The sequence below is a fragment of the Hippopotamus amphibius genome, chromosome 7 (genome assembly GCF_030028045.1).
Source record: "Hippopotamus amphibius kiboko isolate mHipAmp2 chromosome 7, mHipAmp2.hap2, whole genome shotgun sequence".
In the NCBI taxonomy this organism is placed as follows: Eukaryota; Metazoa; Chordata; class Mammalia; order Artiodactyla; family Hippopotamidae; genus Hippopotamus; species Hippopotamus amphibius.
In genome coordinates, this window is record NC_080192.1 from 20632853 (window position 1) to 20658949 (window position 26097).

The 26097-nt window shown below is 40.5% G+C and overlaps 1 protein-coding gene across 1 annotated transcript in view; it reads right to left on the minus strand.

The window, feature by feature from the left end:
- The window catches only part of ANO4 (anoctamin 4), a 398627-nt gene that overhangs the window by 42603 nt on the left and 329927 nt on the right, over positions 1-26097 (minus strand). Inside the window, exons 17-21 of the mRNA XM_057743345.1 lie at positions 15050-15132; positions 11591-11731; positions 9002-9166; positions 3082-3118; positions 857-968 (exon numbers count right to left, since the gene is read on the minus strand). Of these exons, the coding sequence (XP_057599328.1) occupies positions 857-968; positions 3082-3118; positions 9002-9166; positions 11591-11731; positions 15050-15132 (538 nt within the window). The remainder of the gene's footprint in view (positions 1-856; positions 969-3081; positions 3119-9001; positions 9167-11590; positions 11732-15049; positions 15133-26097) is intronic.

Below are 26097 nucleotides of genomic sequence, written 5' to 3' on the forward strand. Positions count from 1 at the left end.
AGCACATCCTCCAGTGAAGATTACTGGTGCAGTAAGGAACAGGTCTCGGGAAATTAGGAAAACTCTCCAGAGCTGGCATAATGGCAGCTTCTGGAATTCTCTGGGGGATATTTCTCTTCTGGCGCGTCTGTCTGGCTGCCGACCACAGAGGCCAGTTCTCACTGCCTGCTGTGACTTTTCACATGTTCTGCTGAATATCAAGAGCCTCTTGTGTAAGCAGCAGGTTGGGTTTAAAGACATCAGATCTTTTTGAATATTAGTGATGCTGTTTTTTTTTTTTTTAATTAAACTCTTTGACTAGAATTCCATACTGAAGTAGTTAGAAACTGCAGAGAAGCTGCTCAACCATTTCACTAAAACCCAATCCTCAGCCCTTCCCTGGTTCTCATCTCCTCAGACACACTTCCTGGTGTAATGAAATTCATGGGATATGGCCTTTCCAAATCCTCAGAACTGCTGGATTCAGAAGCTACCCAGTCTCCTTCGGCATCCTACGTCAGCCTCCTTTCCTGTCTCGACGTCCTTCCCTCCTCTGTGAGGTCATGCTGCCTGCCGTCCTCCCCCTGATGCCACCCTGCTCTTATAAGTGTGAGTCCAGGGGCCTGACTCAGGTACAGATGGAGTCTGCAAGTTTTACATTCATCCTTCACATGTGCAAACTATTTTCTTCTACTCACCTTATCAAGAAAAGGTAGAAGGGATTTGATGGAGACCATTCCCTGGAAAGGGAAGGAGGGGACTGATCTTCTCTTTTTATAATATGACCCTAAAGCCTGGCTTCTCTGTCACCCCTGGTCAGTGACCTCTGAGCACTCTGTCCCTGCACCGGGGAGGTGTAGAGAGATTGGGTTCTTACCTTCCGAGGAAGAATGCAATGTAAAACGTGGAGCTGTTCAGATTGACAAACTGAAAAAGAAACATTTTCAGGGTGAAGCTGTTCTCCCACTCGGATTCTGTGCGAGGCTGTTCTGTGGATACAAGGGGAGCAGAGTTTGAGAGGCGGCACCTGACTCCCCTCTCAACGCCCTCTGTCCGGCTCCCCAGACATATGGGGTGGGAGCAGAGGCATCCTAAGGAGGCTGCAGGAGACCCCAGCTTGCCTATAGATGACATGTGACAGAATGGACCATCCAGGGGCTCCTTAAGCTCCCAGACCAGCACTAAAGGGGTTTGGTGGGAAGTGACTACTGACTGGTCTGGGGCAGGGGGGAGGGAATATCCGGGTTGTTCTGCTGTTCCAGGATGCCCGGAGAGCCTGCAGGTGAGACAGCCTGGCTCAACGGGCTGCGCTCCCAGCCCTGGCTCCGTGCAGGGGCCTTTCCCTTTGCTCTTAGTTTCCACTTGTGGGGTGGAGCCTGCATGGGGTCAGGTCCCCTCCCAGCTCCTAATAACTCCGCAGTCTGGACTTCTATTTCTGGTGTGATATGAGGTGCTGCTGGGTGAGAGAGAGTCAGATCCCCATCTCAGAATGAGCATCTGACCCCTTTACCTGTCACCCTCATCAACCATCATTTTCATTCTCAAGGACAAATACCGAGGAGGTGACCTCATCTTTAGAGTTTTCACTGTATACCAGCATCTTTGTTTTATAATTTCCTGACCTCAGTCAGGCACCAATTCTCATCTCCTTATATTTCAACTTCCATACAGCATATGCTCTTTGGACATTGTGATACAAACCAAAAACATGGATCAATCCTCCAACCTGAAATCTCATGTCAAATGCACTTATCCTTCCCTAGAAGTTGCATCCTCACCTCAAACAACGTCAAAGACAAATGCATTTAATGCAGTAGCACTTTGTTTCTACATTCCCTGAGCTTCTAATTGCTCATTTACCATTTCACCTCATCAATTCCTTTCCCACAAATTATAACTCAAAATGCTCCCCAGGAGTATATCTGAGAAGGGTGGGGAGAAAGAATGAGAATCTGATTTAAAATAGTTTAAATGTCAATTTCAGAACAAGGCCATGCTGCTGTAGAGGGAAGAAATGAAAAAGGATGCTTCAAGGGCTTCAGCTTTTTTTCACTTCTGCAAATGAACTCTTGGTTACACAGGAGGGTCTCCTAGGTCATCACACAGCTGGGTGGGTTCCCAGGTGGCCCAACCACAGATTGACCATGGCTGTATCTCCACAGACATCTTTTCTAGCCTGGATCAAGATGCCCTGGGACACAGTCTATCAATGGGCAGTTATTTCTTCTGTGGGCATAAACTTCTATCTTTTGGGGCAAAGAGTGGTGGTGATGGAAGATTTCAATGACTTTAAAGGAAATGTGCCAAGTGCCTAACTCTGTATCTGGCACATACAAGGGCTCAATAAATGGCATCTTTTATTATAATGATTATTATAAATAAAACACTTGTTTTTTCCCCCTTTGGACAAGCTACATATGGGAATGTGCTAAAACAGGTTTTGTGTGGGAGGATGTAATTTTCTCAAACTGCACAGAGTAAAATGACTAATATCTCATTAATGAAATTGGGACAATTCATCTATCTTGAAAATGTAGTAAATGTGCAGCTTTTAGCTGGTTACCAGATTGTTCTGGTGCTTTACGGAGTCAAAGAAATATTCTTAGGGATGACTTGTCCAGATGAATGTCATTTCTACAAATGTCAGTGATGGTTAGCCTGCCTACATTCCTGGTAAAAGACGCCCAGTCTTCAAAGCAATTAACTTAGCTGTGATTTTATATGCCATTAAAACTTGCTATGTTTTTAATTAAATAAAAATTGAAGGCTTCAGCAAATGAACACTTTTCTAAATGATTTATAGGTACTTCATACACATGTACTTTTGGGATATTATATTTCCTGTGCATTAAGACAAAACCTACTTTAAATTGTATTAGCTCATGAAAGATAATGTTTAAATGTTTTAAAGCTTTAGGTAGGGAAGATTCTCTCAATTCTTAGACATATGTAACATGTCCTGTTGAGGCAAAGAACAAATTTTTGTATGCAATTCAAAATAAAGGGAATATTTGTTTTCAGCAGCGTTTCAGAAATGAATCTTTGAGAAGGTATTTTTCAGACCATAATACTGTACTGTGAAATAAAAAGGGTCCCACTTACCTAAATTTGTCAGAAGAAGCGCAACTTTTTCATAGAGCTGTAAAATAAATTTAATACATTTGACAAACTGTAGATGTTCTAAAATCTGTAATTATGAGGTAAATAGGTAATTAAGTCACGAATGAAAATAATTTCATTAACCATCCCCTGCTCAAACAATGAAAACACTGTCAACAATTGTGTCCTTTCAGGACAAGAAAGAATTGTACAAAGTCCCATTTTCCTATTTTAAAAATCTCACTTCTTGTGTTGGGGTGAATAATTCTGTGACAACAGGCCAACTGCCACTAATTATCAGCTTGCTAAGTGATGCTGGGCAAGTCACAACATTCCTGGGTCTCAGCATCCTCAATGTGACATCTCTAAGACTGCTTCTGATAAGAGCCTGTAATCCTATTGTTTTTATGGGCTGATTTTCTAGATTATAGCATTCATAAATACCGAAGTGATCAAACATTACTAGAACTGTCAAACTTATGGTACTCTGCTTTTCCATTAGTGAGTTAGATGCATCCTAACTCATCCAGCCATCTGGTAAATGGAGGGTCCTAACAGGATGGAAGAGGTATGTGTCCCTGTGCTTGTGTGTGTGTGTGTGTGTGTGTGTGTGTGTGTGTGTGTATGGAAGTACAGTGGGTACAGTTAAGGGCAAACCCAGCCCTAGGTGATTCCCTAGGGAGGGTATAAGTTGAAAAAGAAAAGAGCAAGTGCTTTCTCTAAAATGAAAGATGATGAATGAAAGCGAAAAAAGAAAACTAGTCAAATGGATTTGAACAATATGAAAATTAAGATCACATTTACACTAAAGTAGTGAAATTACACTGGTTAAAATTCCCCAGGCTGGAATAAAAGCTTTACCAGCTAGCAAGCTGTAGGTCTTGGGCATGTTACCTCACCTCTTCTTTAGACCATATTTTCCTTACATGTGGTTGAGAATGGGTATTGGACTCACTCATCTTGAGGTTCTTCCTAACTTTTGAATTCTCTTACCCCAGATTTCTTCTAACTACAGAAATAGTCTAAATACTCAGATTGTATGACTCTAAAATTTCAGCAATGACTACGGTTTGTTATATTAAGATACCATTAATTCACATGGCCACAGTATCAAATTTTGTAACAGAAATCTCAGACTTGGAGTCCAGTGTTAAAAGAAACTGGTGTAGTTTTCAATAAGAAATCTTGTGTTATAGATGACTCATACATCTCCATTTTATCACAAAAAGAAAATACTGGTAAACAACATATTAGGACAGATATTCTAATCAAATATATTTTAATAGTACAAAGGCACAGTATTATTAAAGTTATTTAATTACATAATTCTCAAGGAAAATTAAATTCAACTGGTGAGACAACCTTTCTCAAAAATATAATTTTTGATTACCCAGTTCATCCTTTAATCTTTCATGTTGACATACATTTGTTAAAGTGCCTCACTTTGCACACTTGTCTCAAAGGCCACTCAAAGGTGATATGCCATTATTATTTTTGTTTTGAAACTAAAAAACTGGAATTTGAAAGAGGAACAGGGACTTTCCTGGTGGCGCAGTGGTTAAGAATCCGCCTGAGAATACAGGGGACACGGGTTCGATCCCTGGTCTGGGAAGATTCCACAATGCCATGGAGCAACTAAGCTCGTGTGCCACAACTACTAAGCCTGCACTCTAGAGCCTGAGAGCCACAACTACTGAGCCCAAGTGCTGCGACTACTGAAGCCTGTGTGCCTAGAGCCCGTGCTCTGCAACAAGAGAAGCCACCGCACTGAGAAGCTGGAGCACTGCAATGAAGAGTAGCCCCCACTTGCCACAGCTAGAGAAAGCCCGTGCCCAGCAATGAAGACCCAAGGCAGCCAAAAATAATTTAAAAATTAAAAAGAAAGAGGACCACCACACGAGTTGAAATATAATTATTATTAGCCTTTTGAAAAATAAGGTAAAGTGTATGAGGACACTGGGATCCACAGCATCTTTGAACATTTTATGTTGATGAAACAATGAGATGGACAGTGAGACCTGGAGCGGGATGCAACAGAAAAGAGCACACAGACCACGGGACTGAAAGCCAGCATAAGTAGTTTCCGGAAAAGGCCTGATTTCTCATTAGCCAGTTGAGATAGGAAGCGTGGATAGTTCGTTCTGATAGGAGTAGCAGAAGATCTAAGTTTCCAAACTGGTTGCTGTTAGAATCTTTGACTAACAGAGAGCTTTCTGATCTTAAGGATATGTCCAAAAGAAGCTATGAGCACTTCTAATTTTATCTTGTCCACCTGATCAATGTATGCGGGTTTGTTCTGACGCAAGCCATATTTTCTGGTTTAGCTCTTTTTGGAACAAGTCACTGTGGTTTTCATTGTTTACAGTGTAATGAAATGTCAGATTCATATTGGCATGGCTGCATAAAAAGGATGGTAATAACTTTTAATTTCTTCCTTTGTTGGCATATGTAACTTGAAACCACTATGTTGAGACGTTCTTTGGTTACTAGTGAAGCAGAATAAAATTGAACGAGCATGACAAGAAGGGGTGAGAAAATCTATCTAATTCACCCCATCTTTGAGATAGTTATTTTTCAAGACATGGAATAAAATGAAAACCCCTTAAACAGTCACTAAGAGGCATAATATTTTGTTAGGATCCAGAATACTCTTGTAAAATAATGGGAGCTTTATTTTTTAAAGCACATACTACATAAAAGTAAACACATCGTCAAATCCAGAAAATAGGCATTCCTTATAGATCTTTCTCAGTTAGGACTGGACAAATATAGCAAAAAGTCAGAAACAGGATAGATGATAATTATTTCAAAGTTAGAGGCTTTAATGAACATAAATTAAATACAACCTAGCTCTCAGGATTTTTATATTCAATTAATGAAAAAGTATTCATGATTAATGTCCAAATGATTTTTTTTCACAAGACCAATATGGTCAAAATTTTCAGTAATTGAAAACAATTTATATAGCTTTAAAAACTATATTATTGGGTCATGAAAATGTCTTAAATTGAGTAATTTCAGCAGTCAGTAGTAGTTTAGTTCTGAATTGGTCAAAGCTATGCTATGATCATTAGTCTGCCATTTGTCCTTTATTCAATATTTGCTTTTTAAGGACTTAAAATTTTTTTAAACATATTTTGATGAAAATCTTTCCAAACTATCTTACACACTTGGTTACCTTCATAATAGAACCTGCACAGCTTCAGGGCATAAGACAGGAGTGTAAAGGTGTGTGCTGGATGAGGATGTCCTCAGAGATGGCCGAGGAGGGTGAGGCAATTGGTCCCTCTACTAAAGGGTTCTGGATGATGCTGGTTTTAGCGTGTGTATGCTTTTTATTTTCTTTCCTTCCCCTTGATATGGCTTGTCATTTCCTGACCTTGTCAGTATTCTTGCCTTGATGTTACTCTAGTTTGATGTTGGCTGAGAAATCAGAACACCACAGGTGTTCACACTGTATCTAAAAGGAAGGAAGGAAGGAAGGAAGGAAGGAAGGAAAGAAAGAAAGAAAGAAAGAAAGGAAGAAAGAAAGAAAGAAAGAAACCTTATGGGCATTCCTAAAAATAACACGTGAGCTTTATTGTGTGGACTTTGTCATTCATTTCGGTGACTTAGAAACCCTTTGTTAAATAAAACATGTAAAACGCCTCCCTGTCTAGCTCCTACCTATACGAAGCACACAGTAGGTACTTTGTAGTGTCCCTAATTATATACTATTTTATCTCCCCTCTTGCTTCATTTCTAGTTTATTTCCTCTTTTCCTGTCTGTGTTCCATGAAGCAGAGATTATTGGATAAGTGATTTTCAGTTAAATGAGGTATTACTCTGACAACAGTGGCACCTGGTCAAAATGTACAAGCAAGGATGTGTTTATAGACCCACTGCATGTATGCAGAAATTTATTTCTTAAGATGTATGAATTAAGTTTTAATAAGATGTTGGAGAAAGGAGATGATAAAAATACAATAAGCTTTAATTCATTGCATCCTACCTGGATGCAGAATTTTTCACCACTGTGGCTGTTTGGTGAATTTCACTATGAATCACTCCCCTTCACAGTGAATACTCCACGATTAACTTTGAGACTAGCTGAACTGGGGACAGAGGGAGGGCAAGGGAGTGACAAACATCTACTTTCAATCTCCACCTGACCAAGCAGTTACACAGTTATCACATCGAAATGATCAGCAAGTACTCTTTTCTCATTTTTCTACCTTCTGGATTTTTAACCTTTTTTTCCTAAAATAATAAAGAAGTTCCTGTATATTTAATAATAATAATAAATTACCTATATTTCACTATCTCAGTGATTTCAGCATTATGGTCCAGATTTAAGTTGCACTGTAAATAAGGGTGAGGGGAACTATAGTTGAACACATACTCCATGCCTAACACTATACTTGTCACTCTGCACATATTATTTATTCCCTCCAAACCTCAAGTCTAACAATGTCAGCCATTACCATGTTTTTATCCAGCCATTACCTTTTGTTCTGCAAATAGTAACAACAATTTACTGAGAGTCCACTATGAGCCAGAGCCTGTTTCAGGCACTGGGAAATAACAAAAGAAAAAAGAAGACCAAAATTTCTGCCCTCTTGGGGCTACATTCCAATGGAGAAGATAGATAATAAACAAAATAAAATTTTAAAAATAGCCTATGAGATGGTGATTAATGCCATAGAGCAAAATAAAGCGGGCAAGGAGCTAGGAAATGGTCAGATGGCAGGAGTGGGCTGCAATTTTAAATTGAGCAACCAGGGAAGCCTTATATTAGAAAAGCAACATTTGACAAAGACCTGAAGAAGGTGCGGGAGTAAACTCTGCAGACCCCATGGGGAAGAATTCCAGGCAGAGAGAAGAGCAAGTCAAAAGTCCTGGGGTGAGAGCTTGCCTGGCACGTTGAAGAAAAAAGGGAAGGCCAGTGAGGAATAGGAAAGTCAAGGTGAGAAAGGAGGAGACAAGGTCAGAGACCTCACTGGGGCCAGACAAGGGACCTGGGGTCTCCATGTGAAGACAGAACTTTTATTCTGAGCAAGAGGAAAGCCACTAGATACACTGAACAGAGGTTGACCTACATGGATGAAGCTTGCTCTGGCTGCTATGATGAACCTAGACAAGGGAAGCAGACATGGAAGCTGGGAGACCAGGTAGAAAAGCACTGCAATAATCCAGGTGGGATATGCTGGGGACCTGGACAAAGGTGGGGACTGGGGATGTGTGAAAAGTCATCAAATTCTGCATACATTTTGATGTTGAGAGAAACAGAGGAGTCAAGGATAACAGCAAGGTTTTCAGCCTGGTTGACTGCAATGGGGAGGCTGAGGGAAAAGCTGATTCAAGAGGGAAGATGGGGAGATGGGGAGTTGGGGGTTGCATGTGTTAGGAGAGGATGAGTTTGGGGTTCAAGGGAGACAGCTGAGCTAAAATATGCATTTGAAGAAAACCTGAAATCAACACAGGTTTACATGTACCACCCCGAAATATTCCTTGCTGGGTTCTCCCAGGGAATACTTTGGATACTGACTAACTTCCCATCATTCAGAATCAGAAGGAAATGGGAACCAACACTGTTGAGCTATGTCACAGATTCTGAGCTGGGCCTTTAAGATATATTCTTTCTCTAAATTTCCCCAAGGGGTATGCAGTGTTATTTTATTGGATAAATAAGTGAGCTGAGGTTCAGAGAGGGCATGCACCTTGCCCAGTCTTCCACTGGAGAAAATTCTGGAGGCCAGCTTTGTCTCAAGCCTTCTACAGCCCCAGATGAGTGCATCTCATGCCAGGCACTTAGCTGCCAGGCCATGAGTGCCACGTACCTGCCCAGCCTCTCTGAGGCCAGGTCCCTTTAGAAAGAGAAGCAGCGACCCCCTGCAGCACACACATTTTATCCATTTGCCCGGTTACCTGGCAGCTCACTCACCACGTTCAGCAGCATGATGATGCAGAAATTGATGCATACGGCAGTCCCTGTGGTTGCAACCTGAGAGTTATTCCTGATAAGCGCCCACTTGAAGGCGGCGAAAGTGCTGACGGTCACCACCCTGTAAATGACGATCCCGAACACGGCGGCGATCACCACACAGATCTGGGGGGAAGACAGGGAACACCCAGTGAGCACTGTGCTGAGTGTTTCTGCACGGGGCTCCCGCCACCTGGAAAATCCTCTGAGGAGAAAACAAGATAAAGCAATCCTGACCCAAGACGCCACAACGACGTGCACACGTCTCATGTGGTTGATACTTGCTCGTGTGTTTGTATGCCCTTTGTTATCCAAATAGAAAAGCCACAGAACTTGAGAGCTGATAAACTGCTAGGCTATGGGGCAACACTTTATAGCAGAATATTAGATTGAGCAGATGAGCAAATATTTATTGTGGAAATCTTATCGTGTCCCTCTTCTGTCTAAAACTATTTATTGGTTTCCTTTTGGGATAAAAGCAAAGCGCTTATGGTGGCCTGGAAGAGTCTCTCCAGCCCCACTGAGTGTTTTTCCCCTCCCTCTGGAGACTCTAGACCTTTTCTTATTGCTTCCGATGGGCTAAGCATCCTTAATCTTCAAGACCATTTCCTTTGCCCAAAATGCTGATCCACCCATTCCCCTGCCAAACACACACACACACACACAATGTAGTTAATACCTACTCATTCTTCACATCTCAGCTCAAGAACCACTTCATAATTAATGCTTCTCATGAACCCCCACCTCCGCCAGGTTTTTTTTGTTATAGGGTATCTATACTCTTCTTTCAGTATGCAACTTATAATTTCTCACGATTTGTTTGATTACTGCTAGTCTCCCCCACTTAGATGGTAAACTCCATCAGGGTAAAGATGGTAGCTGTCATTTCCACAGCACCTTAGCATCATGCCAGGTGCTCAGTTATTTGTTGCTGAAGAAACCTCTGAGAGGTGCGTACTCTTATTTATCATATATATACACAGACTGAACTGGGGCACCTTCCTCTGAACATTTCAGGGTGTTTGAGTAGAATGTGGCATATCTTCTATGAATGATGGGAAATTGAGATTCCAAAAAGTTTCATGAGATGACTTGCTTAATACGTCTTTGAACAGAGACCTTAGCTCACGCAGTTATCGAACACTGGACCTTAAAGTTGGGCCTCAGGACAGCCTCTGCCAACTTAGAGATTCCTTTCTTTATAGGAGCTTCACAGACTCTATTTCTGGCTTACTATGAGTGACATGCTCTAAAAGCTCAGGTATGAACCCTCGCTGAACTGGCTAAAGTAGTAGCAGCAGAAATAAGAAGAAGAAAACAAAGGAACAAAATTGCCCATGTCTGAATCCTGGAGCTGTTGATGGGGAGACGGGTGAGAACTACACTGAGCTGTAGACAAGGGTGGCAATATGGTGGAATGCAAAGTTCACTGGACTCAGAGTCAGAAGTAGTGGCTGAGTCCTGGTTCAGCTATGACCTAGCAGTGTGATCTTGGGCACGTAGCGTGTCCTTTCCATGGCTTCAGCCTCTGTGATCTAGCTTCCCCATCTGTAGAACAGGGAGAACTTAATTTATGTCCTTAGGTCTTGTTATGAGATACAAAACCCAAAACAATACATGTGAATGTACTTACAGAAGGCAAAGCCCGACACAATTGCTTACAAAGCAGAATCCGTAGAAGGACATGGATCTGAGTCTTGATCTGAGCTGCAGGACACTGGGCCAGCTCCTTACCCTTCGATCTCCCCAGTCTCCTTCTGGCTACAGGGGAGAGATTGTCTGGATTTTCTATCGTCTTGTCCTTCCCACTCTAACCGACTAGGATATATATTTACAAACAGTTGCTATTTGAAAAGAGGAAAGGAGGATCCTAACCATCCCTTCCTGTCTGAGATGACATTTCTGACAAATTTGCATGTTTTGTTTAGTAACTGACAGGGTCAAAGTTGATCACAAAATGACTTTTTAGGAAAAGCTAACAATCCAGCTTCAAGTTAGTGTTTTGCAAACCAATATGACCATTAGTGAAATAAATGATAGGGAGTTATAGCTGGCATTAAAAAATAGACTATAATAAAACAAAAAAAAATCAGAGTTCCTTGCATATTGTAAAGGTGAGCATTGTTTCAATTCCCATATTCACTTTTATATATCTATTTGCATAGCATATTACTAGATTATGACAAAAATGTATTTCTTACTGTATGGGCGTTGTAAAAAAAGTTTTTTGAAAAACACTGCTACAGGTCCTATTTCATATTTTTAGTTCCTTTCATTATGGCATAGAGAGACAAATGGAAAGCAGAGCAGGTTAGAGGATGTAAGCTCGTGGCTATTTCCTGGCTAACATGGGCAAGCCCCGTAACCTTTTGGAGTCTCAGTTGCTCCATCTGTAAATGGGGACAGCAATGCCATCCCTGACCACCACACAGAATTGTTGAGGACGAAATAACAGAACATACAAAAAATGTATCCAAATGCCTGATATGACAATTGTTGTTACAGGTTTGTACTTTATGAAACAAAGAGTTTTGCAAAAAAGTTCCAAACCATAAAAAATATTCCAGATGCAGAAACAATAAGTCGGCTGCATTTATCTGCAAATGCTTGATATGGTTCTGGTTTTCCCGAAATGGGATTCATCCGCTCTTTCTTGGAATACTTGGCTTCAAACTGGGGCCGTATTTCTTCCTAAAGAACAAGCAGACAAATTTTTAGGTACTGAAGAACTGCTCAGACAATAAGAAAAAAATCATTTTACCCCACAGGAAAACTGAGTCAACAAATGCCACAGTCCATGATGTGGGCTTGGAAACCCAGGTTTAAATGTTTGGAAACTGGCCACTTAAAGACTGATGATCTAGACTTATTATTATCAAGGCTATCCAATTTAGACTAAGAGTTAAGTGTTTCTATTATCTTGCTTGAAGAAAGAAACTGAGAAAGGAGACCAACTTGTCCTGTCCCTAGTGGTTTGAAATAACTAATAGGCTTTTACTTTTATTACCAGGGAGTGATGTGGACACCAGAACAAAGAAAGTGTCTGTACAGCAAAATGTTCAGAATTCATTTTGTGAGTTATAATGGCAATATAATTCTTAGTTTTCTACAATTTAAAAAATTTTCAATTTAGGCAGTTGAAAACATGGTGAATCTATTTTTTTAATAAGCTTGCATAGGAGTCATTCACCCTTAACCATAGATTTTAAATGTATTCTTAATTGGTATTGAAAACAAGGTAAATACCATTCATATCCAGCTAAAATCAAGGTTCCTCTAATTCTAAATCAAGCTGAGATTTTATTCCATTGAGTTGAGCCCCATCCAATGTGAAAAGCTTCTGACTAGAAAGCAATTATGGGATTAGGAAAAGATAATCAGCAAAACGGTATGCTGAAGTGGTTCTGGTTAATTAAGAACTTGTTCTATGTGAGTATCTTGGAAGAAGAGAGAAAATAAGCAGAAACTCTGGTGCAATGGCGATTGAGTTACTCCAGGCAGAAACACTCAAGGCCTGGATGAAGGTACTGACAGAAAGCAAAGAAGGAGCTGATGGAAGGGAGATTGTGGAGGATGGGCACAGTCTGGTAGTGGCCTCCCTGTGTAGGAGGAAGGGCAGCCCAATGCTGGCAGAGAATGGGGAAGGTCAGGGGGAGACAGTTGTAAACAGCCTCTGCCTCCTTAATTTTAGGTAGTTAACTTTAGGATGTAAACAGATCTAGAATATTCTGCTTCTTTGGGAAACTCAACTCATTAGGCTATATGTATCATCAAGGGTCACTGAGCTAATCATCCAGAAATGGAGGCCAGTCATGGAGCCGGACCTGCCATCCTGGGTGTTACAGGCTGAACTGTGTCCCCACCTCACCCCTGATTCATAAGTTGAAGTCCTAACCCTCAGTATCCCAGAATGTATCTATATTTGGAGACAGAGTCTCTGTAGATGTAATTAAGTTAAAATGAGGTCATTAGGGTGGACCCTAATCCAATGTGACTAGTGTCCTTATAGGAAGAGGAAATTTAGACGGAGACATGCACAGAGAGAAGACAATGTGAAGATACAGGGAGTAGATGGCCATCTACAAGCCAAGGAGAGAGACCATGAACAGATCCTTCCCTCATGGCCCTCAGAAGAAACCAGCCCTGCAAATACCTTGATCTCAGATTTCCAGCCTTCACACTGTGAGACAATCAATTTCTGTTGCTTAAGCCGCTGAGACCATGGCACTTTATGGTGGCCCTGGCAAGTTAACACCCTGGGTCGCCCCTGAAGAAGGCATGCAGCGTGTCTGGGCTCTTTGGCACAGCAAGCTGAGAGCCACTGGCTAGAAGTAAGAGGCATTTCTGAATTCCAAACAGAACTGGAAGTGCACATGGCTCCTCAGGTGGGCTCCTCTACACAGGTGTGCTGAGTGCCTTGTGCTTTTTAACAGAGCTGGGTATTCAGAAGGCTCCAGACTTCCAAGAGGTGTTTACCCTAAGGGTACACATGTCTTGGGCCCACCAAAAGTGCCAATGGTGACTTTAGACTGGTTTAGTCAAAGTTACTTAAATAATGCCACACCTATACCTGAATGGGGAAAATTTAGAAACATTTTTCTTTAGAAATGAAAAAAATTCAAACGTGAAGTAATTTGTCTTAGATGCCAGAGTTGCTTAGTGGTGACACAGCTTCCCAGGAAAGGGCATTTTCCATCCCAAGTGAAAGCCACTCCTATAAACACATATAATAAAAACTGGAACAGCTCCATCCAGGAGGAAGTCTTGAATGCAGGCCGGCTGAAGCCAGTAGCCTTTAGAAGTCACCTGAGCAGTCCCTTCCAACTCAGAAAACTGTTTTCTGGAGAATGAATGCTTACAAAAGCATGAAAGAGGCCTCATCACAAGAACAAGGATTGCTGAAAATCCCAGTATCATTTCTAGGTTTAAAAACTACCCAAATGTGTTCATGGGCGCGAGGAGAAAAGGCAGCCATCCACGAGGCATGATTTGAGGGAAAAAACTTCCTCTGAAAAGAATCTCCCCCACCAAGCCTATCTCACGGCTAAAATTCTCAGTTATGTTTACAGAAGATTCCTTTTAATTTATAAAAATACACATGTGTGTCTCTTGGAAGGAAAACACCCATTAACACTCATTATCATATCATATATGACTAGTGTATCTGATTTCCTGGCCCAGCAAGGCTCAGGAAATGGAACTCAGGAGAGGTAGGAGATAGTGGATGAGAGGAAAGGAAGAGGAGTTCAGACCTGGATCGACTCTCAAGGGGAAGCAGGCTCCAAGAGGGCACATGGTGAACAAACCAACTCATGGGTCCTCGAGACTTCTAACAGGAACAGGACAAGGAGAGAGAGGATAAAGACCAGACACGGGTTAGGAAAGGGCACCGTGTATTGGCCTAGAAGGGGTTAAACAGAGAGTGATGTGTTGAAGAAGTGCAGACTGAGGGACTGAGTTTACCTCTCCTGGACAGTTTTATCTAGAGCTGGTCCTGCTTTTTGTCACATCCACCAAAGAGGCTGCTTGAGGAGTGGTTTCCCCTCAGTATTTGTCACTCAAGGTAATACTTCCGAGCCTGTGCCCATCTGGGAACTATCCAGGGTCCTGAAGAGTTCACAGAACCATTTCCTTGGAAAATTTAGGAGGTCTGCTTCCATGTGCCTACAATTGTAAAACTAATATTTCCCTTCTGATAAAGTAGAGAGAATGAATAATATTTAAGGATAAACAAACCTTACTACCAATTCTTCTGATGCTTCTACCTACAAGTGAAATGCTTTACTTAGCCATGGAAATTTATTCTACTAAGAAATTAAAAAAATTTTTTTTTAAATTCTGCTAGTAAATTTTATACTGTTTGAAATTTCCTGCAAAGACAGGTATAAAAAATGCTTTATGAGTTAACTGACTTCCATCACAGAGCAGAGAGCCACGACTCAAGCGGGATTGTGTATTTCTTGGTTATCTGCTTTAAAAAAAAAAAAAATTGAGGTAAATGATACAAACCTCCTCTTCTTCCCAGTCTATCAAATCCCAGTCATAAGCAATTACTGCTCTCCGTCTTTTCCAAAACTCCAGGAAAACTGTTGCTGGAACAAGCAGAGAAAGACAGACTTTTTCAAATAAAACAATGCCTTTAATTGTGTCAATGGATAATGAAGCCATTGCAAAGAATGACAGTTGTTTGTGTAAGCATCCTTGAATATCAGAATTTCTAAGCTAAACTTCATTCAGCAAGCATCATTTTCTAAGAATTACTAAGCCTGTGTCAAACATAATGAAAACTTAGAGATTTAAATTAAGCTGATTTGCAAGTCATGGCAGAACAGACTTAGTACAATGACAAAGCTCCTGGGATATAAGAATACAGAAAAATACGTTACCAACATCTTTCTAACTGATAGAGTATTTATTTTGCAAAGTGAGGGACAGAAAAGTGAAAACAAAACTTAGCAGTTCATGTGTATTTGATTGGCAGTAATTTCTTGTCACCCAAATCCCCCTCAGGACAAAAATCTGCGTAGAATATATCTTCCTATTTTACTGAAGGAAGCTATTTTGTTGGAGGAAGCTGTCCTGTTGCTACTCCTTTCTCCAAACCATCTCTTTACTGTCACATTGAAGGCAAAAGTGTGTAAATTCTGTTAAGAACCTTTCCCAAACTGTTGGCCTCCCTACCCAGGTAAAGCTAGGGTTGATCCTCATTTAGCCAAAGTAACTTTCTACTCAATTCAATTAAAAAATATCAACACCAATGAACTGTTTGTTGAGCATTATAAAATGACAGAGAGGTCAAAAAATAATCAAGACACATTCCTGCTGCCAAGGAAGTCACAAGCCAGATGAGGGAACACATACACTCCCTTACTCATTCAGAGGATGACTGCAACTAAGGCTACCACAGAGGTACCCTAGGAGAGGGAATTGTTGATCCTTCTCTGTTGGGCCTTGCTGTGTAGTCAGACTTGCAAAAGGGAAAAATATGTCATATATTTGGAATCGGTTTCATGGGGTAAGGTAAACCTCCAAATGTCCGTTCCAAAGAGAGAGAACTATTTCCTTCTCTTCTACTCTCCCTTACTCTCACACTACCTCCTTATTAGTGGTATTCAGACACAGAACACATATTTAAAAATAAGTAACTGGACACAGGGAGATCAGCTCTGTGCTTTGTGATGACCTAGAGGGGTGGGATAGGGAGGCTCGAGAGGGAGGGGATATGGAGACATATGTATACATATAGCTGATTCACTTTGTTGTACAGCAGAAACTAACATAACATTGTAAAGCAATTATACTCCAGTGAAGATGTGAAAAAAAAAAAAAGTAAGTAACTGGAAAGACAGTATAAGGTAATAGTTGAGAGCTCTGTAGCTTGTGACCTAGACATTCCTAGATTTGAAATCCAGTTCAGATACAAGCTGTGCTGCCACTGGCAAATGAATTAACTTTTCTAATGCTTGATTTCCTGCTAAGCAAATGAGGGGTGGCAATATAATCCCTATCTGCAATGGCAAAATTCAAAATGCTTTTAAAATTGTAAGTTTCTTCCCCTAAGTTTGGCACAAATTCATCTTGTGGCAAGCTGTGACCTTGACTGAAGTGAGGCTACTCAAAGTCTTTATTTATCTCTCTTAGAATATGCACAGGTTGAAAGCAGCCATGTTAATGTATTTGAATATGAAGTCCTTCCCAGAACTCATGGGGTATTATAGAATATATGATATATACCACAGTGCCTTTCTAAAACCTGAAAAATTCAGAGTAGTTATAGTTGGTAAGAAAGCCATGCCTAAAGTAATCAAGTGCTTAATTCTAGAACTGGAAAATGGAAACAAACATATGTCTTTGGAGGTTAATAAAAGTGCCAAACTATTTACAATAGCCAAGACATGGAACCAACCTAAATGTCCACTGAGAGAGGAGTAGATAAAGAAGATGCGGTACATATATACAATGGAATATTAGCCATAAAAAAGAATGAAAGAATGCCATTTGCAGCAACATGGATGGACCTACTGATTGTCACATTGAATGAAGTAAGTCAGACAGAGGAAAGACAAATATCATATGATGTCACTTATATGTGGAATCTAAAAAAAAATGGTACAAATGAACTTATTTACAAAACCAAAATAGAGTCACAGATGTAGAAAACAAACTTATGGTTACCGGGGGAAAAAAGGGAGAGATAAACTGGGAGATTGGGATTGACATATACGCACTACTATATATAAAACAGATAACTAAAAAGGACCTATTGTATAGCACAGGGAACTCTACTCAATACTATGTAATGACCTGTATGGGAAAAGAACCTAAAAAAGAGTGGATATATGTATAAGTGTAACTGATTCACTTTGTTATACACCTGAAACTGACATAACATTGTAAATCAACTATACTCCAATAAAAATGAAAAAAAAAATACTGCCAAATGCTGAGCAGCTATTTTCCACTGGAATCCTTCCTGGCAGCCTTATTGTGTCAGGGGTTCCCAAGACCACCTCCAGGACCACCTCCAGGCTTGATGGTTCCCTAGAAGGACTCACAGGACTCAGCATATAGTGGTACATATGGCTAAGATCTATTACAATGAAAGGATATAAAGTAAAATCAGCAAAGGGAAAGGCACATGGGGTGAAGTCTGGAGGAAACCAGGTTCAAGCTTCCAAGAGTCCTCTCCCAGTGGAGTCACACAGCATGTGCTTAATTCCCCAGCAATGAGTTGTGACAACATGTGAAATGTTGTCTAACAGGGAAGTTCATTAGAAACTCAGAGTCCGGGGCTTTTTTAACATCAGGGGCTGGTTATATAGGCATCCTCTGCCTAGCACGTTCCAAAATTCCCAAGCCTCACAAAAAGTCAGGTACGTAACAGCACAAACCATAATGTTTGAGTAAACTGTTTAAAATGTAAAACAAGTTACTCTTAGCAGTTAGGGTGGTAGAAATTCTCCTGAAATTTAAGTTCCCAGATGCCAGCCACAGGCCAACACTGTAAAGCAGGACTCTCTGAAGCAGGCCTGCGATGTTAACATCTTTCTGCACATTTGCCCTCTGCCTCACCAAATAATCTTGTCCTTGCATGGGGTCCCTGAAACACTTCCTTCACTATGTCCTTTGGCCCCTCAAACAAATGCCACTTTATTGATTTTCTCTCTTTGGTCTCCAGAGTCTCTCCTGGCCTTGAAGGGACAATGCAGCAAAGTCTTGAATGTGTGGCTTTTCTCCATAAGAGTCATGACTGTACCCCTTGGCCTCAGAAAGGCTTGACTGCGGGGGTGGGTGGGGGTCATTCTGGGACAGCTTAAGGCCACAGGATACACATCCAGTCTGTCTTACAGGCTGTTGCTGCTCCTAACAAGCCCCACCAACCCATGTGTGGTTCTCGTCTATAGGAAGTGACTTCCAAGACAAGCCAGTGGCTGTAAGAATAATTCCACCAGCTTCCTCCTCCCTAGCAAGTGCTGAACCCTGCCTTGAGGAGGGAGACATTCTAACCTATAATTCCCTTCTTTGGCCAATAATTCTCTCCTCTCTTCCATTCTTCATTGGGATGATGAGAAGAAAAAAATGAGTTGTTTGTGCAATTGCCATTTTCTTGTGCTTTTGTGTGAAAATCCCGATTCATTTGAGGAAGAATCTGCTTCTATCTCTACGTATGAACTAGGACGTAATCAAACTAATATCAGTCATCTCTTCTCAAGGCAAAGCTCCAATACCACTCCCTCTTAACTCCATGATTTAAGTCGTTTGTCTAAATACACAGCCTTGGGAGCCCATGTGCTTTTGGTGTGGTAAGTTGTATGCTGCCTTATGGCATGAACTTACACTTTCTTCTTTGTCTCCTTTGAAGCTGGCTTATGCTATATCTATCTATCTATCTATCTATCTATCTATCTATCTATCTATCTTTATGTTACATATACTTTTGTCATACCACCCGGTACTGTGATAAGTATGATTAAAAGTATGTCTTTTATATATTGATTCTCAAAAGACTTAATATTCTGAAGTATTTTGTCAACATTTTCTAATATATGCAATTCTTGCCACAAGAATATGGCCCCAAATATTTCCTTTTTCTCAGCTACTTACTGCTAGCATTTTGAACTTCTTAGATTCCAATCTATCTCTCCATGCTGCTAATGACGTTTCTAAACCCCAATCTAACCAGGTCTCTTGGGGGGGAGTCCAATAAAGTCACATCACCCATAAAATAAAGCCGTGTTACCAGCCCAGGATACAAGGATCCCAAGGACTCTACTCATGCCCAGCTCTCCACTCAGTACTTCAAGTTTACCTGAGATGTTAACGCCAATCCCATGCAACAATCCTCTCACAACATGGGTTGACACATTGGGAAATTCTGAGACTTCTGTCAGCACAGATAGGGTCAGGATTAGTGTTCAGGTAGGTTAGTGTTCAAATAGTAGGACACTCTTGGCTCCGAATCACACACAATTGAGAAGTTTGTCACATGCAGCCCATAAGGGACACAAAAGGAAGACATGACATAGAGTGTTCTGCAGGCCACACTCTATTATTATTTTCTTAAGTAGAATAATTATGGTCAATTTCAAATCAATTTGTGGCTGACTCCTATGCATTTACTAAAACCATTTATTATCTTTCTAAGCATAGTGAGATTATATCTCCCAGCTTTACTGCAGTTATATGTGGCCATGAACCAAATTTTGGCCAATGAGAAGTAGAAGTGAAGTGTGTCACTTTTGGACTGAAGAATTAAGAAGTAGGTGTATCTTCCCTATGCATCTTTTCTCCTTTTGCTAGATGGATGGAGAGGACTTTGAGGATCTTGAAGAGAATGGAATGATGAGATGGAAGGAATTTGAGTCCTTGGACAACAACATAGAAGGCTATTTGACAACCAGGAACACCTGATTGGGTTTTATGTTTGCAGGTTCTACTGAGCATGTAGGCTTTACAGTCTGTGTATTACAGCAGCTAACTTTACTCATCCTAACTAATATGAGGGTTTTCTGGAAAGCACAGCCATGGTTAACATTCTTCAAATAGAAGAAAAAACCCACTGGAGACTTCCCTGGTGGTCCAGTGGCTGAACTCCAAGCTCCCAATGCGGGGATGGGGGTAACTAGGATCCCGCTGCATGCTGCATGGCGTGGCCAAAAAATAAACCCACTGAATAACTATCTTTCATCATCTTCCTAAGGCATTTATAGAGTCCTATGCAAGGAAATCTTCTCTTTCACCTGCATATCTTATGTTCCATGGCAGGGCTGAAATACTGTACCATTTATTTAGTTACTGTGTAGTAGTATTTCTTACATTTGTTAATCTTTATTTTCTCAAAAGTTTGTAGTTTGGTATTATAGTAAGTCCTCTACATACGAATGAGTTCAATTCTGAGATCATGTTCATAAGTCCAATTTGTTCATGTGTCCAACAAAGTTAGCCTAGGTACCCAACTAACGCTATTGGCTATATAGTACTGTACTGTAATAGGTTTATAATCCTTTTCACACAAATAATACATAAAAGCAAACACAAAAAATAAAGAAAACATTTTAAATCTTACAGTACAGTACCTTGAAAAGTACAGTACAACAGCTGGTATACAGGGCCTGGCATCAGGTGAAAAGGCAAGAAGAGTTACTGACTGGAGAAGGGAGAGGAGGTGGGAGATGGTAGAGCTGAAGGATCGTCAGCAATAGGAGATGGAGGGTGAGTTGCAATTTCACTCACACCTGACGTTGATGGTACACGTTCTGGTTCCTTGCTGGATTCAATTCTATCTACCCTCTTGAAAAAACAACCTAGTGATGACTGGGTAGTAGCTCTTTTTTTTCTTGTCATAGATGACACAGTAGCACGGGACTCCATTCTGAATGGCTGCTGCAACCTCCGTATACTGTTCTACGTTTGGGTCCTGTGCCTTAAAAACTAACAGTGCCTCCTCAAATAAAGAAAGTCCCCTTGCCATTTCCTGCATTGTGAATCTCTTTGGTTCTTCATTTATTTCTTCTTCCTCTTGTCTCTCTTCGTCCTTTCTCTGGGCTTCCAATTCCACCAGGTCTTCATTAGTAAGCTCCTGGTGTTGCACAGGAAGAAGTTCAGTGAAGTCATCCTCTTGCAGATCTAGCTCCAGCTTCTCGCTGAGGGTCACTGCATTGCTGAAGACCTCTTTGGATTCCTCATCCACCTTCTCAAATCCACAAAAACTGTGACAAACTTCAGGCAAAGGTTCTTCCAAATCCCATTCATGGTGATGGCCATACGTCATGCCAAGCAAAGTTAATGTTTTTTATGGCCTTGTAGGTATTATAATCCTTCCAAAATTGTTGCAAGGTTGTTCCTGATTCATCGCTTGCCTTTATTGCCTGACAAAAAGTATGATGTAAACAATTCTTGAAAGTTGCTATAACTCCCTGGTCCACAGGTTGGATGAGTGACATAGTATTTTGTGGCAGATGCACTACTTTGACATTAGGATGAAAGTCGTCCATGAATGGGGGTTCCCTGGAGCACTGTCAAGTGGCAAAAGAATGCTGAATGGGACGTCCTTCTCAAGCAATATTTCACTACCTCAGCGATAAAGTGGTGGAAAAACCAGTGCTGAAAAATGGCCTGTGTAACCCAGGCTTTGGAGTTACTCTTCCACACAACAGGAAGAGAGCCCTTGGCTATGGTTTTAAGGGCTCTTGGGTTCTCTGAATGATAAACTAAGAGAGGCTTCAGCTTCATATAGCCAGAAGCATTGCCACCAAACAACAGAGTTAGCCTATCCTTTGCTGCTTTACAGCCTGGCATCAGCTTTTCCTCCTTACTGATGTAACTTTGGTCTGACATCCTCTTCCAGTACAGTCCTGTCTCATCCACATTAGAAACCTACTCAGGGACTTCCCTGGTGGCTCAGTGGTTAAGAATCCACCTGCCAATGCAGGGGACACGGGTTTGAGCCCTGCTCTGGGAAGATCCCACATGCCACAGAGCAGCTAAGCCCGTGCGCCACAACTGCTGAACCTGAGTGCCACAACCACTGAAGCCCACGTGCATAGAGCCCATGCTCTGCAACAGGAGAAACCACTGCAATGAGAAGACCAAGCACTGCAACAAAGAGTAACACCTGCTAGTGGCAACTAGAGGAAGCCCGCGGGCAGCAATGAAGACCCAAGGCAGCCAATAAATTAAAACAACAACAACAACAATAAAAAAACAAACCCTACTCAGGTAAATATGTGCCTTCATCAGTAATTTCTCAAAGCATTTCAGGAAATTCCCAGGCAGCTACTGTATCTACACTCAATGCCTTGCCACTTAACTTTTACGTTGTGAAGGCTGGCCCTAGCCTCGAACTGAAGAAACCAGCCATGGCTGGCATCAAAAGATGCACCCTCTGACTCTTCGCCGTGTTTCTTCTCCAAGTCTTCATTAAGGCTTTAAGCTTTCTCTGGAATCAGCATGAAGCTGAGTGGGACTCAAGGCTGATGCTGATCCTGCCTCCACACACTGAGAAGTCTCTCCATCTCCTCCATCACTTTCCCACGCTTCTTCAATATTATTGTTGACGTCATCAGCACAGCAGACTTCACACGCTCCATGATCTTGTCCTTGTTCTTTAGAATGGTGCTGATGGTTGAATGATTCATGTTATAAGAATAAGCGATGTCTACTATCTTTTCACCTCTTTACACTCTCTCAATTATTTTCACTTTTGTTTCCATAGTTATCACTTGGCACTTCTTAGCAGTATCAGCCACATCACTGCTGCTTTTATGCTTGCTTCCGGACATCCTGGGCTTGAAATAAAGATACTGTGTACTACCGTACTCTGTGCAGTACTGCACAATACACAAAAACTTCTACAAAACCACGTGTAGAAGATGCACACACATGACAATGTACGCTAGACACGTGAACTAACTTACGTGATTGGACACGTGAACACACGTTCACATCTTTGAAAGTTCACAACTTGAAGGTTCGTGTACAGGGGACTTACTGTATTAGAAAGGTATCCTGACATGGGATAAGAATGACTAATCAAGCAGAAAAAAACAGTTCTCGTTCCCCTCTTTTATTCATTTAACAATTATTAATTGCGTTTGTTTGATGTTCTAGGGATTTTGCTAGCTACACTGATTCCCATGCTCAGACAACATACAGTGATTAATTTGGTTTCCCAAGTTTCCTGACAGATTAGCAACATGATGGTCATTAGAAAATAATATTCACTACTATATACATGTATTTTCACATTCTAGGTTATGCAGTGGTATTTGCAGAGTTTAGAATAGTGTGTATCCCCAGGTCAGATTAGCTCTGGATATTCCAACAGTGTTCCCAAACTGGTAATGCCAAGGAGACATCATGGATTATGGCAAGTTTCCCAAAGAAACCACAATTCTCTGAAGCTCTGTCTGACTGTATTCTTCCTTTCTATAAAAAGCCATTAAATTGCAGTAGACTGAGGACTTTCATGTCCACTTATAAGGATTAACTAGTACAATGTAAGAAATAGCTGTTAGCACTGGATAAAAGATGGCACAAAACTGTGACACTGAGAGTAAAGAAATAAATGAGGTGGGCCCTAGGAGCATACCAACTCATTGCTTCGAGGCAGTTCCTAGGCTACAGTTCAGGCAGGGAGAACCAAAATACAGCCTAGTGGTCTTACTGAGCTGGGGAGATAGAGATTAAGTAGGAAGAGTGAAGTAGGAAGAATTTATGGGGCAGAGTATCAGAGAGGAGGGAGCTATACTAAAAGAAAGATCCAATATTAGCAATGAGGTCCACTCTACTCTTGACATTCATGGGGTAAAGCTACTGAATACATGAGGCTGCTTGGTAGCTAAACAATCCTGAGTTCACAGAGGCTAGAAGTAGTTCAACAATCCCACTAGTCAGAGTGGAGAGTATTTTAATACATAAGTATTATAAGAGACTTAAAGGTCATGCCTTAGTTGTACTTACAATAACAAGCTAAAAAACAAGTTTAAAAAAGATCAAACAGGGCTGCAAGTAACAACTGCATGCCTGAATAAAGTACAACACTAAAGAAACACAAAACCAAAAACTCAATGCTTTCTAGCACTGAATAAAAAATTATCAGGAATGCAAATAAGCAGGAAAATTAAGCTTATAAGCAAGAGAAAAATCAATTAATTTCAGACTGACAGCCCGGAAATGATAGAAATGACAGAGCAAGGATGATAAAACAACTACATTTGGCCCTTGAACAACACGGGGGTTGGTTTGGAGTGCCAACCCCCCACGCAGTCGAAAAATCCATGTATCACTTTATAGTAGGTCCTCCATATCAGCAGTTCCACATCTGTGGATTCAACCAGTTGCTGATCATGGAGTACTGTAGTGCATATTTACTGGAAAAAAATCTGCATATAAGTGACCTGTGCAGTTCAAACCTGTGTTGTTCAAGGGTCAACTCTATTATAAATGTGCTTCACATGTCAAGAAGGTAGATAAAAATCTGAACACAAAAAAGACCTGGGACTTCCTAGGTGGCACAGTGGTTAAGAATCCGCCTGCCAATGCACCTAGAGCCTGTGCTTCACAACAAGAGAAGCCACTGCAGTGAGGAGCCTGTGCACCACAATGAAGAGTAGCCCCAGCTCACTGCAACTAGAGAAAGCCCATGTGCAGCAATGAAAACCCAATGCAGACAATAAATAAATAAATAAATAAATAAGTAAGTAAATGTATTAAAAAACAGACCTAACTGATTAAGGTCTAAGATGAAAAATGCAACATACAAAAAGAAAAATATACTGGATAGGAGTAAACGAAGATTAGATTTTTCAGAAGAAAAGATCAGTGAACCTGAAGACAAATCAATAGAGACAGTATAAGAAGAAGCATGGAGAAAACAAAGACTAAAAAGACTGAAAAAGGGTGACCAAAGCATAAGTGACCTGTAGGACAATATTGAGCGGTCTAACATACATGTAATTGGATTACTAGACAACGTGATTCTGGAAAATTGTCTAAAAATATGCAAGACCTGTGCATTGGAAATTATATAGCATTGCTTAAAGAAATTATAGAACAATTAAATAAATGAAAGGCTAAATGATGTTCTTGGGTAGAAATATTTGATAGTAAGTCTTCAGTATTCCCAAACTGATTTGTTGATTCAACTCAATCACAATCAAATATCAGCATTTTGGGGGTAAAAATTGACAAGTTAATTTTAAAATTTATATAGAAATGCAAAGGACCTAAAGTAGACCAAACAATTTTTTAAAAGAGTAAGATTCCCAGCTTATTATTATGCTATAATAATCGAGAGTGTCATTACATAAAAATACATATACAGATCAAATAGAAAAAAATTCCAGATACAGAACCACAAATGGCCAATTGATTTCAAGCAAAAAATGCCAAGAAAATCCAAGGAAGCAAAGGATAATCTTTCAGCAAGTAGTACTGGAATAATTGGATATCCATATATGCAAAGAAATGGATCTGACACTTACCTTACACCATATACAAAAATCAACTTGAAATAACTCGTGGACCTATAAATATGATCTAAAACTACAAGCTCTCTAGAAGAAAATATAGAAGAAAAGCTCAGGGACCTTGAGTTTGGCAAGGATTTCTTAAATAAACAAAAATCACAGAATAAAAGAAAAAAATTAAATTGGAATATATCAAAAGTAAAAACTCTTCTTGAAGTGGGGGAGTCAAGGAAGGGAGGGAATACGGGGATATGTGTATAAAAACAGATGATTGAACTTGGTGTACCCCCCCAAAAATAATAAATTAAAAAAAAAAAAAGAAAAGAAAAAAAAAAAGTAAAAACTCTTGCTTTTTAAAAGACACCATTAAGAACATAAAAATGAAAGTCACAAACTGGGAAAAAATATTTGCAAACACATGCATGCTAAAGGACTTCTACCCAGATTATATAAATAACTCTTTTAACTTAAAAATAAGAAGACAACCCAATAACAAATGGGCACTTGAACAAACACTTCACTAAAGATGTACAGATTGCAAACAAGCTCATGATCACTAGTCATCAGGGAAATGCAAATTAAAATCAC